The sequence below is a fragment of the Anomaloglossus baeobatrachus genome, chromosome 7 (assembly GCF_048569485.1).
Source record: "Anomaloglossus baeobatrachus isolate aAnoBae1 chromosome 7, aAnoBae1.hap1, whole genome shotgun sequence".
NCBI lineage: Eukaryota > Metazoa > Chordata > Amphibia > Anura > Aromobatidae > Anomaloglossus > Anomaloglossus baeobatrachus.
In genome coordinates this window covers 290,051,588-290,069,167 of record NC_134359.1, presented here as the reverse complement: position 1 = coordinate 290,069,167, position 17,580 = coordinate 290,051,588, and the positions used below count along the sequence as shown (strand labels likewise).

The following is a 17,580-nucleotide window of genomic DNA, read 5'->3' as shown; positions in this document are numbered from 1 at the left end:
GATAAACTTATCCTCCGCAGCAGAGGTGACTCTTGGTCTTCCTTTCCTGGGGCGGTCCTCATGTGAGCCAGTTTCTTTGTAGCGTTTGATGGTTTTTGCCACTGCACTTGGGGACACTTTCAAAGTTTTCCTAATTTTTCGGACTGACTGACCTTCATTTCTTAAAGTAATGGCAACTTGTTTTTCTGTACTTAGAATTTGTATTATGGCAAGAAAAAAGCAGCTAACAGTCTATTCAGTAGGACTATCAGCTGTATCCACCAGACTTCTGCACACCTGATGACCCCAACCCCATTTATAAGGCAAGAAATCCCACTTATTAAACCTGACAGGGCACACCTGTGAAGTGAAGACCATTTCCGGTGACTACCTCTTGAGGCTCATCAAGAGAATGCCAAGAGTGTGCAAAGCAGTAATCAAAGCAAAAGGCGGCTACTCTGAAGAACCAAAGAGATCGGATTTGCTGTGACAACCAACCGGGCTCAGATAAAGGGAATTTTGTTTACTTACCGTAAATTCCTTTTCTTCTAGCTCCTATTGGGAGACCCAGACAATTGTTTTGACAATTGGGTGTATAGCTTCTGCCTCCGGAGGCCACACAAAGTATTACACTTTTTAAAAAGTTTTGGTGCAAAAGCAGGAAGGAGAAAAAACTTATAAATTGGTCTAGGGTAAAGTCAATCCGAAGGATGTTCGGAGAACTGAAAACCATGAACCATAAGAACAACCAGCCCGAAGGGAACAGGGCGGGTGCTGGGTCTCCCAATAGGAGCTAGAAGAAAAGGAATTTACGGTAAGTAAACAAAATTCCCTTTTTCTTTGTCGCTCCATTGGGAGACCCAGACAATTGGGACGTCCAAGAGCAGTCCCTGGGTGGGTAAAAGAATACCTCAATAAAAGGAGCCGAAAAACGGCCCCCTCTTACAGGTGGGCAACCGCCGCCTGAAGGACTCGCCTACAGAGACTGGCGTCTGCCGAAGCATAGGCATGCACTTGATAGTGCTTCGTGAAAGTGTGCAGACTAGACCACGTAGCTGCCTGACACACCTGCTGAGCCGTCGCCCGGTGCCGCAATGCCCAGGACGCACCTACGGCTCTGGTAGAATGGGCTTTCAGCCCTGAAGGGAGCGGAAGCCCAGAAGAACGGTAGGCCTCGAGAATCGGTTCCTTGATCCACCGAGCCAAGGTTGACTTGGAAGCCTGAGAGCCCTTACGCTGGCCAGCGACAAGGACAAAGAGCGCATCTGAACGGCGCAGGGGCGCGGTGCGAGACACGTAGACCCGGAGTGCTCTCACTAGATCCAAAGAGTGCAAATCCTTTTCACACTGGTGAATTGGATTAGGGCAAAAGGAAGGCAAGGAGATATCCTGATTTAGATGAAAAGGAGATACCACCTTAGGGAGAAAGTCCGGGACAGGACGAAGAACCACCTTATCCTGGTGGAAAACCAGGAAGAGGGCTTTGCATGACAGCGCTGCTAGCTCAGACACTCTCCGGAGTGATGTAACTGCCACTAGGAAGGCCACCTTCTGCGAAAGACGGGAAAGAGAAACATCCCGCAGCGGCTCAAAAGGCGGCTTTTGAAGAGCCGTCAGAACCCTGTTAAGATCCCAAGGTTCCAACGGACGTTTGTAAGGTGGGACCATGTGGCAAACCCCCTGCAGGAACGTGCGGACCTGCGGAAGCCTGGCTAGACGCTTTTGAAAAAAAACACGGAGAGCGCCGACACTTGGCCCTTGAGAGAGCCGAGGGACAAACCCTTGTCCATTCCAGATTGTAGGAATGAAAGAAATGTGGGTAAAGCAAACGGCCATGGAGGAAAACCGTTATCAGAGCACCAGGATAAGAAGATTTGCCAAGACCTGTAATAGATCTTGGCGGACGTTGGCTTCCTGGCTTGTCTCATGGTGTGATGTAGGTGACGGCAGTGGCGTTGTCCGACTGGATTCGGATCTGCCTGCCCTCCAGCCACCGATGGAAAGTCAATAGGGCTAGATATACTGCCCTTATCTCCAGGATATTGATCTGAAGGGACGATTCTATTGGAGTCCAGGTTCCTTCAGCCCTGTGGTGGAGAAAAACCGCTCCCCAACCTGACAGGCTAGCGTCCGTGGTGACCACGGCCCAGGTTGGGGGTAGGAAGGATTTTCCCTGCGACAGAGAATTGGGAAGGAGCCACCACTGAAGTGATGTTTTGGCTGCAAGTGAAAGAGAGATGTTCTTGTCGAGGGAAGCCGAACTCTTGTCCCATTTGCGAAGAATGTCCCATTGGAGTGGCCGTAGATGGAATTGCGTGAACGGCACTGCCTCCATAGCTGCAACCATCTTCCCCAGGAAGTGCATGAGGCGCCTTAAGGGGTGTGACTGACTCCGACGAAGTGACTGCACCCCTGCCTGCAGAGCAAGCTGTTTGTCCCGCGGGAGCTTGACTAACGCTGGCTGTGTATGAAACTCCATCCCGAGGTAAGTCAGTGATTGTGTCGGCGTCAACTTGGATTTCGGGAAATTGATGATCCACCCGAACTGCTGGAGAGTCGCCAGAGCGACGGTAAGACTTCGTTGACACTGTCGTGGAAACCCCTTTCCTGGGAGAGCTAATTTAGGGTGAGATGCAAAGTGATCTCCAGATCTGCCAATGTTGGTCCAATTAATAGCGATGCATCGGAGACAAACACAAGAACACACAGTCAATGTCCGTGTACCAGGCTTTGTCTGAATCTCAGATGCCCAAACAGTAGTTTATTAAAACCACAAAAGAAAAGGGGACGGCTTAGTACATGACCAAAAATGGAATGAGAGTTGAAAATAACAAAATCGTAAATTATGGATCCTGCTGAATACCTTAAAACCAGATCTGTCCAGTTTTCTGGACCTTCAGTAACAAAGAAACTTTAGACAAAGGCCTCTTTAAAGAGACTACACCCAGTGTTATTGCTTTTATGAATAACACTTCTAAAGCTAATACAAAAATACAAAATTATTAAACATAAATAAATTGCTTAAATGATAATCAAAACTTAATATAAAATATTAACCATAACAACACGCCACCCGAGAAGGGGCCCTGACTAGGAGATCGTCCAAGTATGGAATCACCGAGTGGCCCTGAGAGTGCAGGACCGCCACGACGGATGCCATGACTTTGGTGAAGACCCGTAGGGCTGTCGCCAGGCCGAAGGGCAATGCGACGAACTGGAGGTGTTAGTCTCCGAAGGCGAAACGCAGGAAACGTTGATGTTCGGGTGCGATCGGCACATGGAGATACGCATCCTTGATGTCGATCGATGCTAGGAAGTCTCCTTGTGACATCGAGGCGATGACCGAGCGGAGAGATTCCATCCGAAACCGTCTGGTTCTCACATGTCTGTTGAGCAGCTTGAGGTCCAGAACGGGACGGAATGACCCGTCCTTTTTTGGCACCACGAACAAGTTGGAGTAAAATCCGCGACCATGTTCCTGAAGGGGAACGGGAATCACAACTCCTTCCATCTTTAGAGCATCCACTGCCTGAAAAAGTGCATCGGCCTGTGTGGGGGGTGGAGAGATTCTGAAAAAACGAGCCGCAGGACGAGAGCTGAACTCTATCCTGTAACCATGAGACAGAATGTCTCTCACCCATCGGTCTTGAACGTGTGGCCACCAGGCGTCTCCAAAGCGGGAGAGCCTGCCACCGACCGAGGATGTGGCTAGATGAGGCCGAGAGTCATGAGGAGGCCGTCTTGGAGGCAGTGCCTCCTGCGGCCTTTTGGGGGCGTGACTTAGACCGCCACGCATAGGAGTTCCTCTGGCCTTTCTCCGGCTGGTTGGACGAAGAGGATTGGGGCTTGGCGGAGGGACGAAAGGACCGAAACCTCGATTGGATTTTTCTCTGCTGAGGTCTCTTAGGTTTGGACTGGGGTAAGGAGGAGTCCTTTCCCGAGGATTCCTTAATAATCTCATCCAACCGTTCGCCAAACAAACTTTCGCCAGAAAAAGGCAAACCAGTTAGGAATCTTTTGGAAGCAGAGTCTGCTTTCCATTCGCGCAGCCACATGGCCCTGCGGACTGCCACGGAGTTAGCGGATGCTACAGCCGTACGGCTAGCGGAGTCCAGGACGGCGTTCATGGCGTAGGACGAAAAAGCTGATGCCTGAGAGGTCAAGGAAGAAACATGCGGAGCAGAATTCCGCGTGACAGCATTAATCTCAGACAGACATGCCGAGATTGCTTGGAGAGCCCACACAGCCGCAAAGGCCGGGGCAAAAGACGCGCCCGTGGCCTCATAAATAGACTTCACCAAGAGCTCTATCTGTCTGTCAGTGGCATCCTTCAGGGATGAGCCATCGGCAACCGACACAACTGACCTAGCAGCCAATCTAGAGACTGGCGGATCCACCTTGGGAGAGTGTGCCCAGCCCTTAACGACTTCAGGTGGAAAGGGATAACGCGTGTCAGCATGCCGTTTATCAAAGCGCTTGTCCGGGACCGCTCTGGGCTTCTGGACCGCGTCCCTGAAGTTAGAGTGATCAAAAAACGTATGGCGCGTACGTTTGGGGAATCTAAATTGGTGTTTCTCCTGCTGAGAAGCCGAGTCCTCTGCAGGAGGAGGTGGTGGTGAGAGATCCAGCACCTGGTTGATGGACGAGAGAAGATCATTTACTAATGCGTCCCCCTCAGGGGTATCAAGGTTAAGGGCGAAGTCAGGGTCAGAGCCCTGAGCTCCCACGTCCGCCTCGTCTTCCTGAGAGTCCTCAAACTGGGATCCAGAGCAGCGTGAGGAGGCCGGGGAAGAGTCCCAGCGAGGCCGCTTAGCAGGTCTGGGGCTGCGATCCGGGCAGGAGTCCTCCGCCTGGGACCTAGGGGCTAACCTGGGAGCGCGCTGCGGCGCGGACCGAGAAGGACCTGGAGGAGACAAACTAACAGGGACCGGGGCCTGTGAAGAGCCCGGTCTGGACTGCAATGCCTCAAGCAGCTTAGATGACCATTTGTCCATAGACTGAGCAATGGATTGAGAAAGTGACAGAGTTTCTCAGCGAAAGAGGCCAATGACGATGACTCTGTCCCTGCAGCCTGCTCAGGGGGAGCAGGGGGATCTACATGAGCCGAGGGGCCCACAAGTGCCCCGGGCTCCGGCTGAGCAAGCGTGGCAGGAGTCGAGCATTGCTCACAGTGAGGGTAGGTGGATCCCGCAGGTAACATAGCCCCACAAGAGGTACAGGCTGCGAAAAAAATCTGTGCCTTAGTAGCTTTGCTCCTTGTGGACGACATGCTGATGTCTCTTAGGAGAGTGACCACTGAGGGTATATGGGAAAAGGGTATACCGCCTTTCCTAACAGATATAGATATATATATATATATATCTATTATATATATATATATATCCCGGCACCTTAGGGGAGACCAGCACCGGGTGACCGGTGTGGCTTACCAACCGCTCACTAGCGGAGTGTGTCCTCCAGATTCCCTGTCGTCGATCCCCCGGAGCTGCAGAGCCTTGCTGCTGAATAGCATCCACCAGCAGAATGTTAAAAATGGCTGCTGGAGCTCTCAGGGGGGGGAGTGGAGCCGAGGGCGGCGCCAGCAAAGAGCGGGAATCTGGAGTCCCCAAGTGGTCAATGAGGGGGGAGGGAGACATGCAGGATACTCCAGCCCTCAAGGCCGACGTCATGTCGGCAATCCCGCCCTTACCCCTGACAGGCAAGCTCGGGGGCGGGATTTTTCGGACTAGGCCGCGGCGAAGCCGGGGGCTAAATTTAAGGCCGCGGCCGACAAGCAGGCACGGTCGGCGCAGAGGGCCGCCGAAAAGATAACGGACGGAACCACCGCGGCTTCCGGGGGGAAGGTGCGACCCCTGTACAGTCCCCACATGAGGATACAGAGTACCTTCAAGTTGCAGGGCCCGGTCCCTGGGGATGAATAAGCTCCGGTCCGGCAGGTTCCACCAGGGGCTGCGGATGGAGCACGGTCCCAGCACATGGATGACCGCATAGGATCCCACTTCTCCCAGAGCCGCATAAGGGATGGTGAAGGAGACGGCATGTGGCTCCAGCCTCCGTACCCGCAATGGGTACCTCAACCTTAACAACACCGCCGACATAGTGGGGTGAGAAGGGAACATGCCGGGGACCCCATTGGGGACCTCTTTTCTTCCATCCGACATAACTATGTATGAGAATGCATGAGTGGATGTATGCCTCCTTCCACACAAAGCATAAAACTGAGGAGCCCGTGGTCCACGGGAGGGTGTATAGGCAGAGGGGAGGGGTTACACTTTTTTAAAAGTGTAATACTTTGTGTGGCCTCCGGAGGCAGAAGCTATACACCCAATTGTCAAAACAATTGTCTGGGTCTCCCAATGGAGCGACAAAGAAATTTTTCTTTTAACAGCAGGAGGCTGTATGGGGAAGTAATGGATAAGAGCTGTGCTAGTGTCCCTGCCGCCGCTGATAGGAGTAAAGCTCAGGAAACTGCACCGATCCCCTCCAGAATCTCATCATGAAGACTGTAGGGCTCATAACTCACTTTTCTCCCTTACTATGAACTGTCGTACGCACCGACCGGACTCATTCCTTCTGATTCAGACGTAATATGAGCACTACAGCCAATCAGCCAAACAACACCTTGGAAAGCCATGAGACCAGCAAGGAACACAGACAGCAGCAGAGGAGCAGCAGGGAGGGGGTACAGTAGGCGATTATGTGTTTTGGGGGGGTAGATCCATAGTTTCCTGTGTGAAATCCCAACTACGGGGCATCACATGGACCAAATAACCCAGTACCTCTGATCGTCCCACTCACCTTCCATAGGGACCACACATGCAATGTCCCCCTACTCCATCCATAGGCAGCTCTGGACCTGGATGATTTGCATAATGAGATTAAATATGCAAATAACATTGGTTAAGGGGATTATATGTTATCTGAATACAAAGAATTCTCACTGTTTACAGTGTATTCAATCCAAAAATCCAGTTGCTCTCCACCCAGATCCTTTTTATACAATCTCCCTCTCTCCAATCCATTTGTATGGCCCGGACCTCTGACCCTAAAAATTCACATTTGACAAAGTGCGACTCAGTAATTTGAGATTTTTGGCAAAGATCAAGTGCAGTATCTTGAAAAGTGGCAACTTTATCCAATGGTCACCCTAGTAGATTGATACAACACGCACGCACACGCGCACATACACACACTGGGTACGGTGCACTGGTTTGTATGGGTGGCTCATATAGTGATCAGGGGGAAACCCAGGCCCTCTAGGATCAATGCTATTAGGCTAGGAGAGTTTAAAAGTGTTCCAGGTGTGGTGACCATTGGTGGTGCCTTAATTCACTGGGCCTAAAAAACCCAAACATTTTGGTACATTTTGCACTAGCACTTTATAATAATGAAGTGCTAGTGCAAAACATACTAAAATGTGTGGGTTTCCTATTCCCAGTGAATTGTGGCCCCACCATGGTCTCCACTCCTGGAGCACTTTGCGCTTTCAAACTTTCCTGGCCCAACAGCATCAATTCTTATTGAGCACAGACCCTTAATCCGGGTTTCTGGTATGGAAACAGGAATTTATAAATTTCCAGCAGAAAGTTCAGCCAGCATTATATTGTGCAAATCTTTTTTTTTCACTGTGTGTGCCACTTTTTGCACGTGGATGTGTTAGGTCTGATGTGGGGGGGGGGGGGGGGGGGGGGAGTAGTGTGTGGCCCTCATGTTCTGTTCCTCCTTATGGGAGCAGAACCTGAGGGCCACTAACCCCCCCCCCCCCCTTCCTTCAACCAAGACCTAACAGAAGGGAACCGCATCCAACAGATCCAAGTGCAAAAAGTGGCACACATGGAGTGAAAAACGGACAGTCGATGGCTACTTGTGGAACTGGGGGCACTTTCCAGCTTGTGACAAGGGTTGTTCAGCGCCACTCACTTTGGCAGCGGCAGGAGAGCGGTGACGATGATGAGGATCCCTATACACCCGCTAACAACCCCTTTAACAATCAAACTGTCACTGAGCGCTGACGCAGTCTCCGGTCATCTCCATGGACGGACGGTCACCGATCCGTCTATTGCATATTCCCCTTGTACATTAATACCCAGGTCATCTCCATGGACGGACGGTCACAGGTCCGTCTATTGCATATTCCCCTTGTACATTAATCCCCGGATCATCTCCATGGACGGACGGTCACAGGTCCGTCTATTGCATATTCCCCTTGTACATTAATCCCCGGATCATCTCCATGGACGGACGGTCACAGGTCCGTCTATTGCATATTCCCCTTGTACATTAATCCCCGGATCATCTCCATGGACGGACGGTCACAGGTCCGTCTATTGCATATTCCCCTTGCACATTAATCCCCGGATCATCTCCATGGACAGACGGTCACCGTTCCGCCCGTTGCATATTCCCCTTGTACATTAATCCCCGGTTTCTCGCAGTCACTCGACCAAATGAATCTCCAGAGACAAATTCACAACAGACTTTATTATAGGTGGTCTCCGCTCCTCAGAATATAACTGAACGCATACAGGACTGGGAGAAGAACGTTTTTTTTTTCTTTATCATAAATATTGGTTTTTCCATTTTTTTTCTTTAGTTAAATGTCCAGGCATAGAGGTGGTGGCCGTTCTCTCCCAGTTTGTTATCGAAGACATTGTTTTGCAGTCCAACTTGGAAAAAAAAAAATAAAAATAAAGGTTTTGCATTGCTGACGATCCACATTCTGGAGAGTTGTGGGGTGCAGGGTCGTCCCCCCCCACCTACCTTCACGAATAGCTCGATGGCTTGTTCCCTGAGTCGTCGTCTTGAGAGCCCATGCTCTGCAATGAAGAAGAGGCCGGGGTCAGGGACGGGAGGACAATGCTGTATACGTCAGGTGAACACTTACCACTTAGGAAAAAAACTTACTGTATTGTTTGTTTTATAAGACGCACCCCAAATTTAGAGATAAAAAGAAAAAAAAAATATGGGGTCCGTTTTATAATCTGGTGGTGTCTTACCTGGGAGGGGAGGCGGCAGCGGTGGTGGAGCAAGGGGGGGGTGTGTCACAGGAAGCAGGGGAGGTGCTGGAGTACAGTGATACTATGAGCGGTGCAGAGGGGGGCCCAGATGCTCACTGCGGCTCTGTGCTGGGGCAGCTGATGCGGCTCTGTGCTGGGGCAGCTGATGCGGCTCTGTGCTGGGGCAGCTGATGCGGCTCTGTGCTGGGGCAGCCGGCGCCGCTCTGTGCTGGGGCAGCCGGCGCCGCTCTGTGCTGGGGCAGCCGGCGCCGCTCTGTGCTGGGGCAGCCCGCGCCGCTCTGTGCTGGGGCAGCCCGCGCCGCTCTGTGCTGGGGCAGCCCGCGCCGCTCTGTGCTGGGGCAGCCCGCGCCGCTCTGTGCTGGGGCAGCCCGCGCCGCTCTGTGCTGGGGCAGCCCGCGCCGCTCTGTGCTGGGGCAGCCCGCGCCGCTCTGTGCTGGGGCAGCCCGCGCCGCTCTGTGCTGGGGCAGCCCGCGCCGCTCTGTGCTGGGGCAGCCCGCGCCGCTCTGTGCTGGGGCAGCCCGCGCCGCTCTGTGCTGGGACAGCCCGCGCCGCTCTGTGCTGGGGCAGCCCGCGCCGCTGTGTGCTGGGGCAGCCCGCGCCGCTCTGTGCTGATGCTCACTACGGGCAGCGAGGCATGCACCATTCTGAAGATGTCGGCGGTGCGGACTTCAAAGAGATGGTGGCCACAGCATGCACAGATGAGAGCTTGGGCCGAGAGCTCCATCTGCGCACACGCCGACTCTGGGCGTAATTATTTGAAGCCCACACCGCCGATATCTTCAGAATGGCCCGTGCCTTGCTGCCCACCAAAGAGCCGGGCCGGCTACCGCACAGAGCCGGGCCCCCTACCGCACAGAGCCGGGCCCCCTACCCCACAGAGCAGGGCCGCCTACCCCACAGAGCAGGGCCGCCTACCCCACAGAGCAGGGCCGCCTACCCCACAGAGCAGGGCCGCCTACCCCACAGAGCAGGGCCGCCTACCCCACAGAGCAGGGCCGCCTACCCCACAGAGCAGGGCCGCCTACCCCACAGAGCAGGGCCGCCTTAGCCCACAGAGCAGGGCCGCCTACCCCACAGAGCAGGGCCGCCTACCCCACAGAGCCGGGCCGCCTACCCCACAGAGCCGGGCCGCCTACCCCACAGAGCCGGGCCCCCTACCGCACAGAGTAGGGCCCCCTACCGCACAGAGCAGGGCCGCCTACCCCACAGAGCAGGGCCCCCTACCGCACAGAGCAGGGCCCCCTACCGCACAGAGCAGGGTCCCCTACCCCACAGAGCCGGGCCGCCTACCCCACAGAGCAGGGCCGCCTACCCCACAGAGCAGGGCCCCCTACCCCACAGAGCCGGGCCCCCTACCCCACAGAGCCGGGCCCCCTACCCCACAGAGCCGGGCCCCCTACCCCACAGAGCCGGGCCCCCTACCGCACAGAGCAGGGCCCCCTACCGCACAGAGCAGGGCCCCCTACCGCACAGAGCAGGGCCCCCTACCGCACAGAGCAGGGCCCCCTACCGCACAGAGCAGGGCCGCCTACCGCACAGAGCAGGGCCGCCTACCGCACAGAGCAGGGCCGCCTACCGCACAGAGCAGGGCCGCCTACCGCACAGAGCAGCCCGCGCAGCACATCATTGCCTTGCCTCCTGTGACCCCTCTCCACTAGCCCTGGTAAGCTACATTCAGATTTTAAGACGCACCCCTCATTTTTCTCCCAAATGTTTGGGAGGAAAGAAGGGAATTTTGTTACTTACCGTAAATTCCTTTTCTTCTAGCTCTTATTGGGAGACCCAGACAATTGGGTGTATAGCTACTGCCTCCGGAGGCCACACAAAGTATTACACTAAAAAGTGTAAGGCCCCTCCCCTTCTGGCTATACACCCCCCGTGGAATCACGGGTTCTCCAGTTTTAGTGCCAAAGCAAGAAGGAGGAAAGCCAATAACTGGTTTAAACAAATTAACTCCGAATAACATCGGAGAACTGACAAACCGTTCAACATGAACAACATGTGTACCCGCAAACAAAACCAAAAATCCCGAAGGACAACAGGGCGGGTGCTGGGTCTCCCAATAAGAGCTAGAAGAAAAGGAATTTACGGTAAGTAACAAAATTCCCTTCTTCTTCAGCGCTCTATTGGGAGACCCAGACAATTGGGACGTTCAAAAGCTGTCCCTGGGTGGGTAAAGAAAAACCTCTTGTCAGAGCTGCAAGACAGCGCCCCCCTACTGGGAAGCCACCGCCGCCTGCAGGACTCTTCTACCTAGGCTGGCATCCGCCGAAGCATAGGTATGCACCTGATAATGTTTGGTGAAAGTGTGCAGACTGGACCAGGTAGCTGCCTGGCACACCTGTTGAGCCGTAGCCTGGTGGCGTAATGCCCAGGACGCACCCACGGCTCTGGTTGAATGGGCCTTCAGCCCTGATGGAACCGGAAGTCCAGCCGAACGGTAGGCTTCCAGAATTGGTTCTTTGATCCATCGAGCCAGGGTGGCTTTAGAAGCCTGCAATCCCTTGCGCGGACCAGCAACAAGGACAAAAAGTGCCTCGGAGCGGCGCAAGGGCGCCGTGCGGGAGATGTAGATTCTGATTGCTCTGACCAGATCTAACAAATGCAAATCCTTTTCATACCGGTAAACCGGATGAGGACAGAAAGAAGGTAAGCAAATGTCCTGATTTAGATGGAAATCAGATACTACTTTAGGAAGAAATTCTGGAGTGGGGCGCAAAACCACCTTGTCCTGGTGGACCACCAGGAAAGGAGCCTTGGATGACAGTGCTGCCAGCTCAGACACTCTCCGAAGAGACGTGATCGCCACTAGAAACACCACTTTCTGTGACAGGCGAGAAAAGGAAACCTCTTTCAAAGGCTCGAAAGGCGGCTTCTGTAGAGCAACTAGTACCCTATTCAGATCCCATGGATCTAACGGCCGCCTGTACGGGGGTACAATATGACAAACCCCCTGTAGAAACGTGCGCACCTTAGACAGACGCGCCAGATGCTTCTGAAAAAACACTGATAGTGCCGAGACTTGCCCTTTAAGTGAGCCAAGCGACAAGCCTTTTTCTAACCCCGATTGTAGGAAGGAAAGAAGAGTAGGCAATGCAAATGGCCAGGGAGACACTCCCTGAGCAGAGCACCATGATAAGAAAATCTTCCACGTCCTGTGGTAGATCTTGGCAGACGTGGGCTTCCTAGCCTGCCTCATGGTAGCAACAACTCCTTGAGACAATCCTGCACACGCTAGGATCCAGGATTCAATGGCCACACAGTCAGGTTCAGGGCAGCAGAATTCTGATGGAAAAACGGCCCTTGGGACAGTAAGTCTGGCCGGTCTGGAAGTGACCACGGTCGGCCGACCGTGAGATGCCACAGATCCGGGTACCACGATCTCCTCGGCCAGTCTGGGGCGACGAGTATGACGCGGGTGCAATCGGATCTGATCTTGCGCAACACTCTGGGCAAGAGTGCCAGAGGCGGGAATACATATGGGAGTCGGAACTGCGACCAATCTTGGACCAAGGCGTCTGCCGCCAGAGCCCTTTGATCGCGCGACCGCGCCATGAATGCCGGGACCTTGTGGTTGTGCCGAGACGCCATGAGGTCGACGTCCGGCACCCCCCACCGGCGACAGATTTCCTGAAACACGTCCGGGTGAAGGGACCATTCCCCTGCGTCTATCCCTTGGCGACTGAGGAAGTCTGCTTCCCAGTTTTCTACGCCCGGGATGTGTACCGCGGATATGGTGGATGCTGTGTCCTCCACCCACGTCAGAATCCGCCTGACTTCCTGGAAGGCTTGCCGACTGCGCGTCCCTCCTTGGTGGTTGATGTATGCCACCGCTGTGGAGTTGTCCGACTGGATTCGGATCTGCCTTCCTTCCAGCCACTGCTGGAAGGCTAGAAGTGCCAGATACACTGCTCTGATCTCCAGAACATTGATCTGCAGGGTGGACTCTTGCTGAGTCCACGTCCCCTGAGCCCTGTGGTGGAGAAAGACTGCTCCCCACCCTGACAGACTCGCGTCTGTCGTGACCACTGCCCAGGATGGAGGTAGGAAGGATCTTCCCTGTGACAATGAGTTGGGCAGAAGCCACCATTGCAGAGAGTCCTTGGCCGCCTGAGAAAGGGAGACTTCTCTGTCCAGGGATGTCGACTTCCCGTCCCATTGGCGAAGAATGTCCCATTGAAGAGGACGCAGATGAAACTGCGCAAAGGGAACTGCTTCCATGGCTGCCACCATCTTCCCTAGGAAGTGCATGAGGCGCCTCAAGGAGTGCGACTGGCCCTGAAGAAGCGACCGCACCCCTATCTGTAGTGACCTCTGCTTGGTCAGCGGAAGCTTCACTATCGCTGATAGAGTATGGAACTCCATGCCAAGAAACGTTAGAGACTGAGTTGGTGACAGATTTGACTTTGCAAAGTTGATGATCCACCCGAAAGACTGGAGAGTCTCCAGCGTAACATTCAGGCTGAGTTGGCATGCCTCCTGAGAAGGTGCCTTGACAAGTAGATCGTCCAGATAAGGGATCACGGAGTGTCCCTGGGAGTGCAAGACTGCTACCACTGCCGCCATGACTTTGGTGAAAACCCGTGGGGCTGTCGCCAGACCGAATGGCAGAGCTACGAACTGAAGATGTTCGTCTCCTATTACCAAACGTAGAAAACGTTGGTGCTCTGTAGCAATTGGTACGTGGAGATACGCATCCTTGATGTCTATTGATGCCAGAAAATCTCCTTGAGACATTGACGCAATGACAGACCGGAGGGATTCCATCCGGAACCTCCTGGCGTTCACATGCTTGTTGAGCCTTTTTAGGTCCAGAACAGGACGGAAGGAGCCGTCCTTTTTTGGAACCACAAAGAGATTGGAGTAAAACCCTCGCCCTCGTTCCTGAGGGGGGACAGGGATTACCACTCCTTCTGCTCTTAGTGAGCTCACCGCCTGCAGAAGGGCATCCGCTCGGTCGGGATGTGGGGAGGTTCTGAAGAACCGAGGTGGAGGACGGGAACTGAACTCGATTCTGTACCCGCGCGACAAAATGTCTGTCACCCACCGGTCTTTGACCAGTGACAGCCAAATGCCGCAAAAACGGGAAAGCCTGCCACCGACCGAGGATGCGGAGGGAGGCGGCTGAAAGTCATGATGAAGCCGCTTTGGAAACGGTTCCTCCGTTTGCTTTCTTGGGTCGTGAGTGAGCCCGCCATGAATCAGAGCTCCTTTGTTCTTTCTGCGTCCCTTTGAATGAGGAAAATTGGGCCTTGCCTGAGCCTCGAAAGGGCCGAGACCTCGGCTGCCACTTTTTCTGCTGAGGTTTGTTTGATCTGGGCTGGGGTAAGGACGAGTCTTTACCCTTGGACTGTTTGATGATTTCAGCGAGCTGCTCGCCAAACAGTCTATCTCCAGATAATGGCAAGTTGGTTAAACATTTTTTGGAACTAGCGTCTGCTTTCCAGTCCTTTAACCACAATGCTCTGCGCAACACTACGGAGTTGGCGGACGCCAACGACGTACGGCTCGTAGATTCCAGAACCGCGTTGATAGCGTAGGTCGCAAACGCAGACATTTGTGAGGTTAGGGTCGACACCTTTGGCACTGCTGGCTGCATGACAGCCTCTACCTGTGCCAACCCAGCTGAAATAGCTTGGAGTGCCCACACGGCCGCGAATGCAGGGGCAAACGACGCGCCGATAGTTTCATAGATAGACTTCAACCAAAGGTCCATCTGTCTGTCGTTGGCGTCTTTAAGTGAAGCGCCATCCTCTACCGCGACTATAGATTTTGCCGCAAGCTTGGCAATAGGGGGATCCACTTTTGGACACTGGGTCCAGCGTTTGATCACGTCAGGGGAAAATGGATAACGTGTATCCCTAGCGCGTCTGGAAAAACGCTTGTATGGCTGAGCGTGGTGTTTCTGGATAGATTCTCTGAAGTCAGAGTGGTCTAAAAAGGCACTCAATTTACGCTTGGGATACAAGAAATGGAATTTCTCCTGCTGTGCAGCAGCTTCCTCTGCTGAGGGAGCTGGGGGAGAAATATCCAACGCACTATTGATGGCCGAAATAAGGTCATTGACCATAGCGTCACCATCAGGGGTATCCAAATTGAGAGTGGTCTCATGGTCCGAAACCTGACCACTTTCTTCAGTCTCATCATAGAGAGACTCATCCCTGTGAGACCCTGAACAATGTGATGATGTGGAGGGTCTGTCTAAGCGAGCTTGCTTGGGCTGGCTGGGGCCGTCATCTGAGTCAGAGCCATCAGCCTGTGATACATGAGAGCCCCTTGAAGTACAGACTCGCTCCAATTGAGGGGGACCAGGGGGCAAGGACACAGCCGTGTCCGGAGCCTGAGTAATTGGCCTGGTTTGCAAGGCCTCAAGGATTTTTGTCATAGTGACAGCCATCTGACCAGCCAAAACTGCAAAATCTGTCCCTGTTACTGGGGCAGGACTTACAAGCGTCTCTGCCTGGGTTACTACTGCCACCTCCGGCTGACGAAGCGTTACAGGCACGGAACATTGCACACAATGGTGGTCAGTGGAGCCTGCCGGTAGATCAGTCCCACAAACAGTACAGACAGTGTACACAGCCCGCGCCTTGGGACCCTTGCGTTTTGTGGAGGACATGTTGCTGTCTCCTCAGCGCAATATGGGGTCTATAGCCAAGAAGCGCCCTACAGTGCAAATATATATACAATATCTATATGGCACCAGAAGAAAGTACACAAATAGAATCACTGTGGCACAAGAGGGGCTTTCAGCCTGCTTACCGCCCGCCTCAGAGCGGGTGTGTGGCCGCCAGACGCCCTGTCTGAGTCTCCCAGAGCCTGCCTGCCTGTCCCCAGCCGGACCGCATGAATAATGGCTGCCGGCGTCCTGTGAGGAAGAGGGGCGGCTCTGGGCGTTCCTAAACGAAGAGCGGGAAAGCGTGCTCTCACTGTGCCTCGTGAGGGGGCTGGAGCATGTAAATCAAGCTCCAGCCCCCGGCGCTGGCCATTGCACAGCGTCTCTCCTCCGCCCTGATTGACAGGGCGGAGGCGGGAACGAAGCGGCGCTAGGCCGCAAAAGCCGGGAAGTAAAGTTAGGAGCGCCGCCGCCGTAAAAGCGCGGTCGGCGCTCTGTCCCCGGCGCCCTGCATGTCGCAGTTGCGCCCCGCCGCCGGAGCGGTCGGCGCTAGTTCCCAAACACATAACCCGTCACCCAGCCATAACTAAGGTGACACAACCCCATTGCTTATGTCCCCGGCGCACTATAACGCCCAGCAAGTCTGGAGCGTTCTGTGCCTGCCGGGGACACCGAGTACCTGACAGATGCAGGGCCATGTCCCTGACTGTACCAATGCTCGACATCCATCAGGTTCGTTCTGGGTCTGTGGATGGAGCCCGGCCTCAGGGCTTTGTGGCCGGAAGGATCCCACTTCCACAGAGCCCTCCAGGGGGATGTGGAAGGAAAAACAGCATGTGGGGCTCCAGCCTCTGTACCAGCAATAGGTACCTCAACCTTTCAAGCACCATCTGGTGAGAAGGGAGCATGCTGGGGACACTATATGTGCCCACTTTTCTTCCATCCGAGTAGTTAGCAGCTACTGCTGACTACACACCGTGGAGCTATGCGTGGATGTATGACCTCCTTCACACACAAAGCTAAAACTGGAGAACCCGTGATTCCACGGGGGGTGTATAGCCAGAAGGGGAGGGGCCTTACACTTTTTAGTGTAATACTTTGTGTGGCCTCCGGAGGCAGTAGCTATACACCCAATTGTCTGGGTCTCCCAATAGAGCGCTGAAGAAAGTGCATCTTATAATCTGAAAAATACGGTATTTACAAATCCTGTATATAGCTGATTGGTTGGGGATCCGGGTGTCGGACCCCCAAAGATCTGGTATTGATGACCTAAGTCTAGTATTACTCCCTTTAAAGGTTTGCTCATTTCTGCATTGGAGGCGATGATGTGATGCAAGCGTCCTGCCAGGCTCCGAAGATCCTTTACAGGGACTGTCCAGAACTTGGGTCATTAATATCGGATCAGTTGGGGGTCTGCCATGAAGATGTACCCAGTGTATGGAGCACTGTGCAGTGGCCATTTTCTGCAGATTCACTTCAATAGGAGCTGAGCATCCGCCACTACACAGCCTCGGGCACAGCGATGTCCCGGCTCTCTACACTGTTTACAAACAGATCACCACCGGAGGGGTCGGACCCCCATCCATTTGATATTAATGACTTACACCAAGACTACGACATCAAATATACATCAAATATACAAGTATTGGATTTTTCCCTTTAATGCTCCTTTTGTGCTGTCAATATATAAATGACGTTTATTGACAGAATGCATCAGGCCATGCTGGGAGTTGTAGTTTCTCCACAGCTGGATGTGCACCGCTATTCGTCAGTTATTACCTTCTGAACAAACTGTGGGTTCACTGTGATTTCTTGATCCATTGCTTTTAATCGATCGTCAAGTTCTATACAGCGCAGCATCTGGAGACAAGAAACAAAGAAGTCATGTTACTACGCTGGAAGTCATAATACACAACCAAGGGCCTGGGCTTTAGGAGAAAAACCCAAGTCGTAGATTTGTAAAACTAG

At 53.6% G+C, this 17,580-nt stretch overlaps 1 protein-coding gene across 2 annotated transcripts in view; it reads right to left on the bottom strand.

The window, feature by feature from the left end:
• Window positions 1–8,441: 8,441 nt before the first annotated feature.
• Window positions 8,442–17,580, bottom strand: part of COPS3 (COP9 signalosome subunit 3) — a 41,500-nt gene continuing 32,361 nt past the window's right edge. The window contains exons 11-13 of one of the 2 annotated variants that reach the window (XM_075318382.1): window positions 17,392–17,472; window positions 8,740–8,795; window positions 8,442–8,645 (exon numbers count right to left, since the gene is read on the bottom strand). In XM_075318382.1, coding sequence (XP_075174497.1) covers window positions 8,742–8,795; window positions 17,392–17,472 — 135 coding nt within the window. In that variant the 3' untranslated portion in view covers window positions 8,442–8,645; window positions 8,740–8,741. Of the gene's footprint in view, window positions 8,796–17,391; window positions 17,473–17,580 lie in introns of both variants that reach the window. The other variant, XM_075318381.1, reaches the window with a different exon arrangement.